General features: G+C 38.4%; 1 protein-coding gene across 2 annotated transcripts; it reads left to right on the forward strand.

Moving 5' to 3' along the window:
• Window positions 1-2,995: 2,995 nt before the first annotated feature.
• COMMD8 (COMM domain containing 8) lies at window positions 2,996-15,249 on the forward strand. Of its 2 annotated transcripts, XM_007450973.1 has the most exons (6): window positions 2,996-3,061; window positions 5,124-5,189; window positions 7,616-7,771; window positions 12,305-12,457; window positions 14,015-14,170; window positions 15,229-15,249. In XM_007450973.1, the coding sequence occupies exons 1-6, from the start codon at window positions 2,996-2,998 to the stop codon at window positions 15,247-15,249; spliced, it is 618 nt and encodes a 205-aa protein (XP_007451035.1). The 2 variants fall into 2 exon arrangements, with proteins under 2 accessions (XP_007451035.1, XP_007451036.1); XM_007450974.1 differs by lacking the exon at window positions 5,124-5,189.
• The last annotated feature ends 87 nt before the right edge of the window (window positions 15,250-15,336 follow it).

The raw sequence follows: 15,336 nt of genomic DNA on the forward strand, positions 1-15,336 counted from the left end.
AAAATACTAACAGCTCACAGATGTGGAGGCTTTCAGTACAGTGATTAAAAGAGGTGGCAACCCAGAAGAGGGAGGTCTTGCAGACACAGAACAGTCATCAGAAAGACTAATGGAGCACTTGATATGCCATTCTAAGACTGCAAATCCCTGAGGACAGAGTGTGGACTACAATGCATTACTCTAAGTTCCAAAGTTGCAGTTCACTCAAGTATTTAACTGTAACAGAAGAATTTTGAGCTTTTAGTACACTGTATTCTTTACTGCTACACTGGAATAACTGTTATGTGCAGTCTTTATCATCCTTTTTAAATCAAAATGTCTGTTTCAAAGATCACTGTAATGGAGAACTCAGATGGCTTTAGCTACAAGGTTTTTTTTTTGATAAAGAAAATATGTTATAAGGAAGTGTTAAAAGCATTTCTTAATTACCTATAATGGTCAAAAAGAAAAAGACCTTCCATTTATTAAGTTCATTCATCAGAATGGAAAGACATTTATCCAGTTGACTTATAAGAAATGTTTCCTGGGGACTTCCCTGGTGGCTAGTGGTTAAGACTCTGAGCTCCCTATACAGGGAGGCCAGGTTTGATCCCTGGTCAGGGATCTAGATCCCACTTGCATGCCGCAACTAAGAGTTTGCATGCCACAACTAAAACCCAGCACAACCAAATAAATAAATAAACAAAAATAAATTGTTAAGAAAAAAAGACACATTTTCTAGGTAGCCAAATCTGAGTTTATACAGACAAAATAAAACCCAGTATCTTCCAAGTCTTTACAAATTAGCTCTCCATAACTTGTTTCAATTTAATAGAACCAATGCCAATGTAACATTTCAACATCTCCTGTATGGTTATAGGATAGTAATTAAACTCATTGAAACTTGAAGCCTCTTTGCTCTCAGCAATTTATGAACAGGAATAATTTTACATAGATTGCAAAGCAAATCACTAAGCACATCTATATTGCAACGTATCTAATTAAGGTGAACAGATTAGTCAACTTCCAAGTTGTAGGATAACCTGAAAAGCAGGTTTGAACTGAGAAACAGATGTGGAAAACTACAGACAATTTCTTTTCTTAACGGATGCCTTCAACTCTGAATAATGAGTTGATAGTTTTTCTGGATTTCTCAAACATTTGTCAGAAATTGTAATTACTGAAGCTAATGTCACTTTGTGGGTGAAAATAGGGAGCCCAGAATTTAGGGACAAAAGAAAGTTATCATTTGAAACTTACTAGTAAGACTTGACCCACAATGATGGGGGATAGAAATTCCCAGAGTAACCCTCTAGAACAGAATATTTCCTAAATATTGGTCAAGAGTGTATAAGAAGCAATTATAAGGGTATGGCATTTAACGAAAAGGAGACTCAAAGAAACAAGTTTTTCTTCAAAAGAGAATACACTAAGGAGAAGCAATTCCTATTGTGTAACATTCTGGTAAGAGAGTTCAGTTAGGGTGAGTCAATATCTTGAGTGAAATGACAAAATAGAGTCTGGGGACATAAAAAAATGAAGACTGGACCTTTTCTTGTAATAATTCTAAATTAGTATAGCCCAGAGTTTTACCTAAGCAGCTAACCAGCCAGTTTCACCCTCTTGATTTCTCTCAGTTATAACTTCTAGAATCACAGATTTTAATCTAACCTGACTGTGGCAATAACACAAAAAGGGGTTGATTGAATTATTAACCTCTCAGCCCCTCCTCTTAATATGAACCTGAATCAATACTAATTTGAGACAGGTACAAGATGTTAGTCGGAGCCTGGTTTAATATTTTACTTTAACAATAAGCTATCAAGCATGATTGTTCCACATGAAAATGTGAAAGAGAATGATTGTTAACAGTGTTGATATACCTCGTATTAGAAATTCTCAGTTGTCTTTTAAACAGCATGATTGTGGTAGACATAAACTGTGTGTTTACCAAACTGTTTCTTTTCCTTCTTGGGCACACAGCTAAACTGTATTTTCCAGATTCCCTTACAGTTAGTTGCTACCATGAAACTGGGTTCTGGCTGATGGAAACGGGTAGAAATGATGTTCCCCATTTCCAGCTTTGGCACATAAAAATCTCCTTTATGATCTTTCACATGCTCTTCCCCCAGTGACTGAACAGACAGAACTCTGAGGTCTTGGAGACTAAAAGAGCCACCTAACCACCTATACCTGTATTAAACTGACATACATATAACGAAAAAATAAATATTATGTTAAGCTACTAAAATTTTGGTGTTGTTTCGTTAGTCAGCCTACTCTGACCAATGCAGAAATTGGTATGAGTGGGAGGTACTGTAACATAACCTAAAATATGTAGTTGATTTACTGTATGGCGGCAGGCCAGAAAGCTGGGATTCATGTTATGCACTGCCTTTGACAATTTGGAAGGCAGAATCTGCGCCAACTGAGACTGTAGCTCTAGGCAATGCGATTGGAAGACAGATTATTATCAGCGTATATCGGTTGTTATTGCTTGCATTTAGCAAGATGTTGAAAGAAGGGGATGAGTTCATGTAAGATTTGGCTAATTTTCAAGCCAAAATTAAAGGGACTAGATGGAATCATAATCTAGCGTTTTAAATAAAATCATTTAAAACTAAAACTTTGAATAGAAAATTTAGAAAAACTAAAAGGGAATCAAAGTCACCTGTAATCCCCGAAATGAAAGATAACCATAACTCTAAGTGTGCAGAGAAAGTTTAATAAAACTCTGAACAAAGTTACCAACTGCTTTAAGAGATTCGCGAATACGCCTTCCGTGTAATACCGTAAGGGTGTGTAACCAACGTTTCTATGTCTCTACGGGCATAAAGTACTTTCCTCACTCATAGGGAAAGCGAGGCCTCCATCTTTGCGCAAGCGCACAAGGGCTGCAGCGTCTCCAGGCCCGCTCCGCCCACCCCGACCAGCTGGGTAGAGTCACGTGAGCGAGCCGCGGCCTCAAAGGAGGCGCCAGGACTGGTCATGTGACCCAGCCTCGCTACTCGCAGGGATGGAGCCGGAAGAGGGGGTTCCCTTGTGGCGGCTGCAGAAGCTTCCTGCCGAGCTGGGCCTGCAGGTGAGGAGGGCGCCTGGGGCGACCGCGCGGGGCCGGGCTCCGGGACGGCCTGGCGTGCGGGGCAGGTCCCACCTGGATGCTTTTGCGGGGCTCGCGCCCGCTTCCCAGAGGAAGGAGGAGGAAGGGGTGTGATTTCGGGTGGCCCGCCCCCTGCGTCCCCTGGAGAGTTGAGGAGGCCGAGGCTTGGGTCGCCACCTCTGCGACCCGGCCTCCAGTGGCCTCTCCGGGCGCTTTGCACGCAGACGCCCGCCGGGCCGCGCCCGCACTTGAGTAGGGACTCCCTGTTCGCTTCCGAGAGCGGCCGGGACCAAGTGACCCGGGCCGGGGGGTGGAGTCGCCACGTAGTCTTTGAAAACTTACAACCTGGACGGGATGGTTTGCAACCTCTCGTATACGATTCATTCCTTCATTCATTCATTCAGCACAAAGCTCCCCAACGCTCCCTATGCACCAGGCACAGTGCCAGGTGCTTGGGATGCTTTGGTGACCTAGAGAGGCATACCATACCCCCTTGAGGGCGACAGGAAAAAAAAAAAAAAGATAAATGCTACCAAAACTGGGAGACTTACTTTAGATAGGGTGGTCCAAGGTGGACCTTACCTTAGGAGGTGACATATACGTTGGCAACTCCAGTCTAAGAAGGAACGTGGTTTATGAGAGTCTGGAAAAAGCAGCCTTATTCGTTTGTTCAGACGACTTTTCATTGAAGTCTACTATGTGCTGAATGCCCTGATGGGATAAGATAAAATGGTGAATGAGGCAGCCTGTACCCTGGTAGACCTTGTCATCTAACAAGGAAACCAAACTGAGTTATCCAGTAGGGAGTTTGTGGGAGAGGTAGCAACCCAGATTTGAAGGGGCAAGGGAAGGTTTTCCAGAGCGGCTCCCTAGATTTCTAGCTTGAGTCCTGAACGAGGAGTAGGAACCAGACTGGGCAGAGGGGAGAGAGAGAGTTTCAGGCCAGGGAATAGCAGGTACAAAGGTAGAAGAAGAAAGAGAGCCCCAGGGAAATTTCAGGACCTGCTCTAGTTTTAGAGGCTGGAGTTCAGAGTGGGAGGCAGAGCAGGGAGACTTAAGTCTAGACAGGTGAGCGGGAGTCTCTGTATACCATGCTCCCGTGTTAAGCCTTAATACCAAAGGCGCTGGCAGTTTAAAGTATTGTTTTTGGCAGCAGCAGATTTTTAGTTTGAAAGGTGAGAGAAATGTGGAGACGGTAAGTACATATAATGAAATTTTGACTGTGGCCTGTGTGAAAGGAAGAAAACCCAGTGGTTGCTGTAAGAGGAAAATCTGAGAAGTGTTTTTTCTCCCTTGAACTTTCAAGTTAAAAAACCCTTAGTGCCCCAGGTCTCATGACCGTAAGGAAATTTGCCAACAGGTAAAAAAAAAAAAGGCGATATATATGCAAAACTGAGTTTCAGCATGAGCTCTTGGAACTGTGGTCCTTTGCCCTCTGACTTCAGAGTGCTAACACTTTGTATTGTAATTCATCTGTTAACATGTTTACTCCCACCTTTTCTGTCCCCCAGCAAGTGAGGCCTGATTAAGTCTTACTTGAATACAACTGCTTACCTGGTCCTCTTGCCACTGGTCTCTTTTATTTGGAACTCCTTCAGGGTAGATACCTTGTTTATATCCCCAGTTCTTGAGAGTTATGTCTGGCCCAAGGTGATTTCTTAATCAGTGTTTGCTGAAGGAAGGAATCAATTAATGTTTACTAAGCTCCGCTTTATCATTGGGCCTGAAATCTGGATCCCAGGCTATGGTGGCCTGGCTTTTAGTGTCCGTGATATGCAGCTTTTATAAGTCCCAAATCTCCGCCTTCCTTCTTTCTCTGTTCCATTTACAATGGGGATAGTGTGGGGAGATAAAGGGGAATAAACTTACTTATCCTACCAGGATCAAGAAAAACCATCTTAACTCTTTTCTCTGATTTTACAAATGAGGAAACTAAAATGTCAGTAGAGGGTTCGGGTAACTTACCCAAAGTTGTCAAACTATTGGAATAAGTGACAAAGTGGAAACAGATGCTCAGATCTGTTGACTTTGACTCTTGCATTAGCTTTCTGCTCCTGTCTTCATTCTGCCTGCGTACTACAAAGATAAGGCCCATAACCTTTACTGCCAGGTAGGTAGATGACTCCTGAATCTCTGGATCCAAAAATCTCTTCCCTGAGTGTCAGGCTGCTGCTTAGATACACCCACAGGTGTCTCAAATTCAGTATATCCTTGGCTGAGCTCCTCATCTTTCTCCCTGACTTACTCCTTCTGTAGCTATAGCCTCAGTTTTGGTTTGTGACATCGCCACTTTCCGAGTCATTCAACCTGAAATTCTGAGTATCATCCTTGGTCCTCCTTTTCACATCTTTACCTCCCTGCTGCCTCCAATTTTAGTGTCCTCAACAGTAACACCCCCTCCCCCCAATCTCTTGTGGTAAATGGAAGATGGGAGCCTTTGGACTCACTTCTTTCCCTTTTCCCTCCTTATATCTCCCGACCTGTTGGCAGATTTATAGAACCATAATGCAGATATGCGAATAGGTTGCTTCCCTATTGAACACACTTTAAAGTTTCGGCTCTTTTGCACTGTATACAAGGCCCTTTGTGATTTGGCCTCCACCACCTCTCCAGCTTTGTATGCTGTCATCTCCCAAATTGTGCCATGTGGTTTTACACTTTTATCTGCATTTGCAGCTGCTTGTGACTAGAAATGCCCTTCTCCTGTTTGGCCAACTACTTATCCTTTTAAGACATACTTTCCCCTCCTTCCTCTGTGCTGTTTTGTACCTTCTGTAAACTTGTATTATAACTCCTATCATCCTAAATTACATTTATTTATTGATATATTAGTTTTCTCTAATGGACTGAGGCTCTGATATGTAGGACCTTATCTTATTTATCCTCAGTTTCCTCATTTGTAAAATGGGGGTAATAGCAAGGCTTACTTCACAGGGTTACAGTGAAGATCAGCACAGTGTTTGGTACATAATTCGGGCTTTATAAATGGTAGCTGTTATAGTTATTTTTCTTTGTATTTACATTAACTTGTTTAATAACTGGAATGAAGTACTCATTACATATTTGTGAATTAATTTTAAAAATATATTCCAAAAACATAGCACTCTTATTTTTCAGTTTGAGTTCTGAGTTTTGTTTTAGCATGGGGGACAGTTTGGGATAAGGTGAAATATAGGTAGAGAATTTTGAATGAATTTCAAGTTGAAAATGTTGGTTAATTTATGATAAATAAAATTTCTGTTCACATAGTGCTTTAGCCATCATTTGGAAGTAGGGTCACCAGTTGCTCATCTCTGTTCCAATATGTATGGTGTTTATAGAGGAGTTACTGCTTAAAATGGACTGGAATATGATCCAGGAGAAAAAGAGTTGGAAGCCTTGCTGCTTAAATGCATTTCCAAGTTGTTTGGGTTCAAGTACGCTTCTTATAAGACACATCCCTTGAGAAGGAAAACCATATTTATCATTTGCCTAGAATAGTGCTGGTATAGTAGGTACTCAATATATGTTAAAGGTATGGAACGTAGTACCAGTAGTAGTAATAGTGATGATGATAATAATAATAAGACAATGAAGGATAACAATGGCAAGCAGTGTTTAATGCTAGGAGTGTGCCAAGTGATCTGCATGTATTCTTCAATCCATACAACAACATTATAGGGATAGATGATATCCTCGTTTTACACATGAGGAAACAGGCACAGAATGTTTAAATAACTTGGCAAAACTAGTATGTAGTGGAAATAGGATTCAGACTAGCCAGTTTTGTTCCAAAATCCAGTCTTAATTACTATGTTTAGTTATATATGTGTTAGGGTTTCCATTGCTGGCATTAAGGTAGGGTAGAGAGAAAGGAATGTAAAAAAGAGAAAGGCACCGAGGGCTTTTTTTGGACCAAAAGAAATAAGTGTGGGTGTTGTGGAAAATGGAGAGAAGAGGTGTGTAGATCTACAGTTAAAAGACTTTGATCTAAGAGTCATACCTTGTTTTTTCGTTATTGGTATAAATCCGATGTCTAAGGAATCCCAAGGAGAAACTTGTACACTCACCATCTTCCTTTCAGGAATGTTGGAGAAACAACAGTGTATCTATAAAATTATTTTAGCTTCTGAAGGTGGACAATTACAGAAAGTCTGTTTTTCTGTGTGTGTGAAGCTCTTTTTTTTTTTGTTTTTGGTGGTACACGGGCCTCTCACTGTTGCGGCCTCTCCCATTGCGGAGCACAGGCTCCGGACGCACAGGCTCAGCGGCCATGGCTCACGGGCCCCGCCGCTCCGTGGCATGTGGGATCCTCCCGGACCGGGGCACGAACCCGTGTCCCCTGCATCAGCAGGCAGACTCCCAACCACTGCGCCACCAGGGAAGCCTTCTAACTTTTAATTAATAAAATAATGTTAAGGATAGTTGCTTTTCAACCTCAGCTGCTCCTGAAGGTAACATGAACTTCTCCCAACACCATTTATGTGCAACAAGGAAGATAAATCTGTTTTATAATTTTACTTATAATTACATTTATTTCTCTTTTTTCTTCTCTAGCTTCTTCACAAAATAATTGATGGCATTTGTGGCCGAACTTATCCTCTCTACCAGGATTATCACAGTGTTTGGGATTCAACAGAATGGATGCATGTTCTAGAAGACATTACCAACTTTTTCAAAGCTGTAGTTGGTAAAAATTTATCTGATGAAGAGGTAACTTCATTCCAAATTTATATACCTTATGATAATAAATTGTATTCAGATTTTTTTTTATTAAGTTGGTCTTCAGGGCACTATATAAAACAAGGGCCATCATTATTAAGTGTATAATAGATAACAATAAAAACCTCATAATTGTAAGTGGAAAATCTGTGGAAGTTCTGGATTTTTGTAGTTTTGTTTTTGGTTGTTTGTATATTTTAAAATTGTGAAACATTTAAGTCATATAGAAGAAAACTGAAAGTTATATAACTGACACCTATATTCCCATTACCACAATTAAACAGTTGTTAAAATTTATGTATTTCAGGTTTGTGTGTGTTTTAGAAACAAGGCATTACAGATGCACATAAATATCACCCTCCCCCTAGAGATTACCACTTGTGAAGTTGTGTGTGTGTGTTTTGTATTCTATATTGTGTGAATATTTGCATCTTTAAGCAATATATACAATTATTTGAGCTGTTTAAATGTGTGACTTGTAAATGGTAATGTTTGTATCTATTTGTAATTTTTCTGCAACAGTGCGTTTTAGATTTACCAATATTCATAAATGTAGATCTGGTTTATGTATTTTAACCCCTTGTAGTATTTGATGATAGGAATTAGTAGGGCTTATTTTTCTATCCCCCTACTGATGAACAGTTGGGTCATTACCTCTTTCATTTTTATGAATAGTACTGCTACAAACATTTTGTATGTGTCTTTTTGTACACACATGGGCCAGCTTTTCTAGGATAGACATCTTGAAGTGAAATTGCAGGGTCATGGGGTATCCTTCCATTGAATTGCTTTTGTGCCTTTGTCAAAAGTCATTTGGGCATATTTGTATAGGTTGCCCACTTGGGAAAAAAATGGAGTCATGTATGTCATTTTGATTTCGATGATATTCTGAATATGAGTTCTTGGATATATGTGTTTTAAATATCTTTTATGTTACTTGCCTTTTCAGTCTCTTAATAGTATCTTTTGGTGAATAGAAGTTCTGAATTTTAATCAAGTCCAATTTGTCAGTATTTCTTTTGATGGTTAGTGATGTTAATGCTGTGTTTAAGAAATATTTGTGCCAGAGCCATGAAGATGTTTTTGTATGCTTTCTTGTAGAAGCTTGTTTTAGCTTTTACATTTATGTCACTGATGCATTTTGAATTAATATTTATGTATGGAGTAGGGGTCAAATTCAAATTTTTCCATATGATATCCACTTGACCTAGTACCATTTACTGAAATGACCATCCTTGCCCCATAGAATTGCTGTGCAGCCTTTCTCGGAAATCAGGTGACCATATATGTATGGTTCTCTATCTGGACTCTTTTTCTACTCCATTAGTCTGTTTGTCTATGTTTGTCCATACTACAATGTCTTAATTATTGTAGAATTAAAGCTATATTACATTAAGTTTTGATATCTGGTAGTAGAAGAGCTTCAACCTTGTGTTTCTTCAAGATTGCTTTGGTTACTCTAGATCCTTTGTATTTTCAGGTGCATTTTAAAATCAGCTTGTCAGTTTTAACCAAAAAACCTGCTGGAATTTTGATGGGGAGTATTAGCTTGGGCTGCCACAACAAAATACCTTGGAGTGAGTAGCTTAAATAACAGGAATTAATTTCTTGCAGTTCTAGAGTCTAGGGAGTCCAAAGTCAAGGTACGGCTGATTCTGGTCCCTGGTGAGGGCTTTTTTCCTTGCTGCAGATGATTGCCTTTTTGCTGTGTCCTCACATGGCTATGGGGGTAGGGGTGGAGACAAGAGAGCAAACTCTCTGGTGCTTCTTATAAGGGCACTAATCCCATCATGAGGGTCCCACCTTCATGACCTCATCTAAACCTGATTACCTCTCAAAGGCCCCATTTCTCGATATCACCTTGAAGGTCACAGTTTTAACATGAATTTTTAGGGGACATTAAGTGCATAGCATGGGATTGCACTGAATCTCTAGACTGTTTTGGAGAGAATTGACATCTTAACAGTACTGAGCCTCTGATCTATGAATATGGTATAACCTTCCATTTATTTAGATTAACTTCAGTTTTGCTCTAAGATTTTGTAGTTTTCAGTGTAGAGGTCTTGCAAATATTTTGTTGGATTTATTTCTAAGTAACTGATGTTTCTGATCTTTAATTTTGCTGTCCAATTGCATATTGCTAGTATGTGCAAACAGTGTTGATTTTTATATACTTTGTGTCCAACAATCTTTCTAAATTTATTTATATATAATGGTTTATAAATTTTTTTGGATTTTTTTTGTATGCAATCATTTTCTTTTTCAATTTTAATACCTTTTATTTCTTTTTTCCCCCTCTTATTCCACTGGCTAATATCTTCAGGACAGTTTTGGGGAAAAAAGAAAAGCAGTGCCTTGTTCCTGACTTTACAGAGAATGTATGTGTTCACTATTTCACAATTTAGTGTGTCAGCTGTGTGATTTTATGGGTATCCGTGATTAGATTAAAGAAGCTTCCTACAATTCTTACTTTGCTGAGAATTTTTATCATTAATAGGTATTGAATTTTATCAAATGCTTTTTTCCTGAATTTATTTATTATTTTCACCTTTATTTTGTTAATGTGATGCCTTGCATTGATTTTTGAATGTTAAACTAACCTTACGTTGCCAAAATAAACTCAACTTGGTCATGATGCATTATCTTTTTTAAATGTATCTTTTGGTTTGACTTGCCAATATTTTGTTTGGGATTTTTTCATCTATATTTGAGTGACATTGGCCCATAATTTTTTTTTCCTATATATATATTTTTTCAGAATATAAAGTTTTATTCTGGTCTCATGGAATGAATTAGGAAGTTGTTTGTTTTGTTTTTTTTCCTTTTTCTCTGAAAGTTTATGCAAGATTTATTTCTTTTGTCACTTAGTACTGTGTTACCATGTTGCTTAATTTTCAGATGTTTGGAATTTTTTTCAGTTATGATTTAATTACACAGTGGCTCAAAAATATAAATAGTATGGTTCCAGTCCTTTGAAATCTGTTGTGGTTTGCGACATGGCTCAGCACATGTTTCATTTTCGGGGATGTCCCATATACACTTGAAGATAATATGTATTCTGCAATCGTAGGGTGTAGTGTTCTATGTGTAGTTAGGTTAAGCAGAAAATGTTTTTCAATGCTATATTTTTACTGATTTTTTTGTCTCTTTCTACCAGTTACTGAGAGGTTTGTTAACATCTCTAATTATGAAAGTTGATTTACCCATTTCTCTTTTTCTGCCAAGTTTTGGTGCTTTATATATTTTGAAGTGGTGTTATTATGTGCACACACATTTATGATTGTTATGTATTTCTGTTGAGCAACCCTTTTGCTATCCTGCTCTACTTCTTAAAGTCTGTTTTCTGATACATTAATATAGGTATACCAGCTTTAGTGGTTTCCAAGTGTATTCACTCTTATTCTGTTTCACTGGTCAGCCCTTTTTACTTTCTGTTTTGCAAAAATTTGTTAAAACCTCTTGTTTATTGGTTATGCATCCTCATCTTATTGTTTCATGGTTATAGAAGTTTTTTTCTCATTTACTGATACTACTATTTTAAAGGGTATGTGAGAGTGTGACTGTTGTTTACATTTTAAACAGAAAGGCCCTAAAGATGCTCAGCATCACTAATTATTAGAGAAATGCAAATCAAAACTACCATGAGGTATTACCTCACACTGGTCAGAATGGCCATCATCAAAAAATCTACAAACAATGGTGGAGAGGGTGTGGAGAAAAGGGAACCCTCATACACTGTTGGTAGGAATGTAAATTGATACAGCCACTGTGGAAAACAGTATGGAAGTTCCTTAAAAAAACTAAAAATAGAACTACCATATGACCAAACAATCCCTCTACTGGGCATATACCCAGAGAAAACCATAATTCAAAAAAACACATGTACCCCAGTGTTCATAGCAGAACTATTTACAATAGCCAGGACATGGAAGCAACCTAAATGTCCATCAAAAGAGGAATGGGTAAAGAAGATGTGGTACATGTATACAGTGGAATATTACTCAGCCATAAAAAGGAGTGAAATTAGGTCATCTGTAGAGACATGGATGAACCTAGAGAGTGTCATACAGAGTGAAGTAAGTCAGAAAGAGAAAAGCGAATATTGTATAATAATGCATATATGTGGAATCTAGAAAAGTGGTATAGGTGGTCTTATTTGCAAAGCAGAAATAGAGACAGAGACGTAGAGAACAAATGTATGGATACCAAGGAGGGAAGGGGTGGGGCGGGAGGAATTAGGAGACTGGGATTGACACATATACATTATCAATACTATGTATAAAATAGACAAATGATGAGAACGTACTGTATAGCACAGGGAATTCTGCCTAATGCACTGGGGTAACCTAAATGGGAGGGAAGTCCAAAAGGGAGGGGATATCTCTATGTGTATGGCTGATTCATTTTGTTGTGCAGTGGAGGCTAGCACAACATTGTAAAGCAACCATACTCCAATAAAAATTAAAAAAATAAACAGAAAGGCCCTTTCACTTATTTTCTAACCATCTATTTTTATTTTCGTAGATATCTCAGCAGTTGGATCAGTTGAATTCATCTCATCAAGAAGCTATCATGAAATGCTTAAAAAGTAGGAAAGATGAAATCAAGCAGGCTCTGTTGGAAGAAATAGTTGATATTTCCTCTTCACAGCTACAGGATTTTGATTGGCAGTTAAAGGTGAGAATATATTTATTTATGAGTATTTATGCTTTTTATTTCATTTTTTGAATAGATTTATTTTTTGTAATATATCTCTAAAATTTCTGTATTTTTGAGCATACATTTTCCTAAAAATGTATCAAAGATAATTAAAATTACATCTTTTGTGTTAACTTGGGCATCAGTAAGTGCGCTGCAGACATCTAAACCATGTATAATAAATTACAAGTATAATAAATTAAGTAAAACTTAAAGTCATTAAAGGACTAAAAGTCATGTAGATGAAGGAAAAGATATGTGCTCTGTGGCTCTGGCGAATAGGACAAAGGCTAAAGTATATGATTTGTAATAAGATAGGTTTCAATTCAACCTAAGAAATAATAATTTAACCACTATACGTATCTGAAAATTATTATTTTTTTTTTGCGGTACGCAGGCCTCTCACTGTTGTGGCCTCTCCCGTTGCGGAGCACAGGCTCCGGACGCGCAGGCTCAGCGGCCATGGCTCACGGGCCCAGCCGCTCTGCGGCACGTGGGATCTTCCCGGACCAGGGCACGAACCCGCGTCCCCTGCATCGGCAGGTGGACTCTCAACCACTGCGCCACCAGGGAAACCCTGAAAATTATTTTAACCTCTTTTTGAGTTAGCACACTCCTCATAGCTGGTACTCAAGCATAGGCTGGGAAACCACTTGTTGGAAATATTGAGGAAAATTATTGATGAGGCGGACAGCCTGAAGGTGATGCTTTCTCAGATATTATGGGTCCTGTATTTTGGAGAGAGGATGGAGGAGCTACGTGAAGGTTTGTTTGGTCCTGTAGTGTATGCACCACAAGGGAGATCCTTTGAGGTTGGTTGTCAGGGAGGGAGTCCTTTACTATTGCCCAAGTAAACTTTTGCAAGTGGTAGCACTCCAAAATTCAGTTATTGTGGGATTACTGGCTCAGATTCCAGGAAAACTGAGTTCCTCTTTGCCATCTGCCAGTGAAGCTATGATGCTTGTTTCAAAAAGCTTTAGTATCGTAAGCAGTTGGTTCTTCCATTTCCTCTAGACAGAAAGTAGAAGAGGTAAAAGTGTCATGTTTTTGTTGAGTGGCTCTGATCAAAGATGGTATCTTGATAACATTTTCCAATAGTTTAATAGAGAGTTAGCTGCTCAGTATTTAAGCATCTTAATTTCTGAGACTTAACGGTGTTTTTAGTTTTATCTTTGTACACGGACTTTCATCCTCTTGTTATCATTACACTTCTTTAAAATTCTCTGTTTCTTGACGCATTGGACCCATTCAGTACTTCCCAGCCATAACGCTGCTCTAGATTTCTACTCCTACCATAAAATCCTGACTGGCTGTCTTTTTTCCCTAAACTACTTTCTCTTTTCTTTTTCTATTCTTCGGATATATGCTGGTTTGGCATGGGTTTAATTTCTTTTATTCCTTTCACATTTCCCTGTACTTCATAGCAAACAGGAGTACTCTTTTTTCTTCAATGTGTTGTTTGTAAGCTCTGATGCATATTTAATATATTCCTTTTTAATACTACTTACTAATTAGTATTTTTCTCATTTTAAACAGCTTGCACTTTCTAGTGACAAGATTGCTACTCTACAAATGCCACTTTTAAACCTTCATCTAGATGTGAAAGAAAATGGTGAAGTCAAGCCGTATTCTGTTGAAATGAGTAAAGAAGAGCTGCAGAATATAATAAATTCCTTGGAAGCAGCTAATAAGGTATGTGTTTTAATTTTTTTGTATGGTTCAAAATATTTAATTTCTGATTGATACCATTAGAGCAATATAAGAAAAACTAATCATTTATGTTTAATATTTCTTTTGTTCCTGATTATTTTATGTCAAGCACAGAAGATATTTTGATATGTTCTTCTCTAGTTTTAGATATTACATTAATTATAAATTTAATTTACATTAATAGAACATAATTTATCAAGTAGTTATTTTTTAAAAGAGTAACAGCTAGATTTGTTTTGCTCCAGTGTTCATTAATGGTAAAAAAATTTTTTCTTAACTTGGAGTTGTGAAATTAGTTGATTCTGAAGACATTTAATGATTAAAAATAGTTAATGATCTTGAAGAAAGATTGTCTTATTTACTGGACAAATGGTAGAAAATCGCTTTAAGTACCGGAGTCAAAATATGGTTTGTAGTTATTATGACAAAAATCAGCTTGAGACAAAATAGAGCTAATGAAGGACCAAAAGCTTTACATTTACAAAGGAATGGCTAAGTAACAGTAACAATTCCGAGTGTTTAACTAATGTGAAAAATAATATTTAGACAGTAGAAACTGATGCCGTGAGGAAGACATAAAAATAATTCCCTACGTTGCGTATGTTCCTTTCCTTGTTGCTGAGCGTCGTCTCTAGTGATCGTGTCTCAAGGATTAAAGTCAGTTATTCTTACCAACCTCTCTTGCCACTAACCCATCTTGGCTTGATCTTTTTGAAACTCTGGTATACTTCATCTTCCCTCCATACTCTGCAGTCACTCGGCCATCATGGTGCCTTGATGACTGGTCCACATGCCCAGTAACAAACTGGTAGCCTGGCTTGTCTTTGGATGAGGCTACAAATCTGGAGGGGTGTGTGGCAGGGCCTGGTGTAAATGTTAGATGAGTCTGAAGCATGGATCCTGGCAGACCTGTGCCTTCTGTGCATTGTACTTGTCAGTTCTCCAGCCTCTTAAGAGATTTCAAAGCATCTCATTCAGCAGATACTGGCATCACTCTGGGATAACCTGATTCCCGCCCTTCCCTCCCTTTGTGTTTTAAGGTGGTCCTGCAGTTGAAATAACTGGAAGTGATGAATACCAATATTATCGGATTCCACTGCTACAACTGATACGGCAGAGTGAATACCATGTGTTAGGAAACCTGTGAT

Source organism: Lipotes vexillifer, unplaced genomic scaffold (assembly GCF_000442215.2).
Source record: "Lipotes vexillifer unplaced genomic scaffold, Lipotes_vexillifer_v1.1 scaffold404, whole genome shotgun sequence".
NCBI classification, from domain to species: Eukaryota; Metazoa; Chordata; class Mammalia; order Artiodactyla; family Lipotidae; genus Lipotes; species Lipotes vexillifer.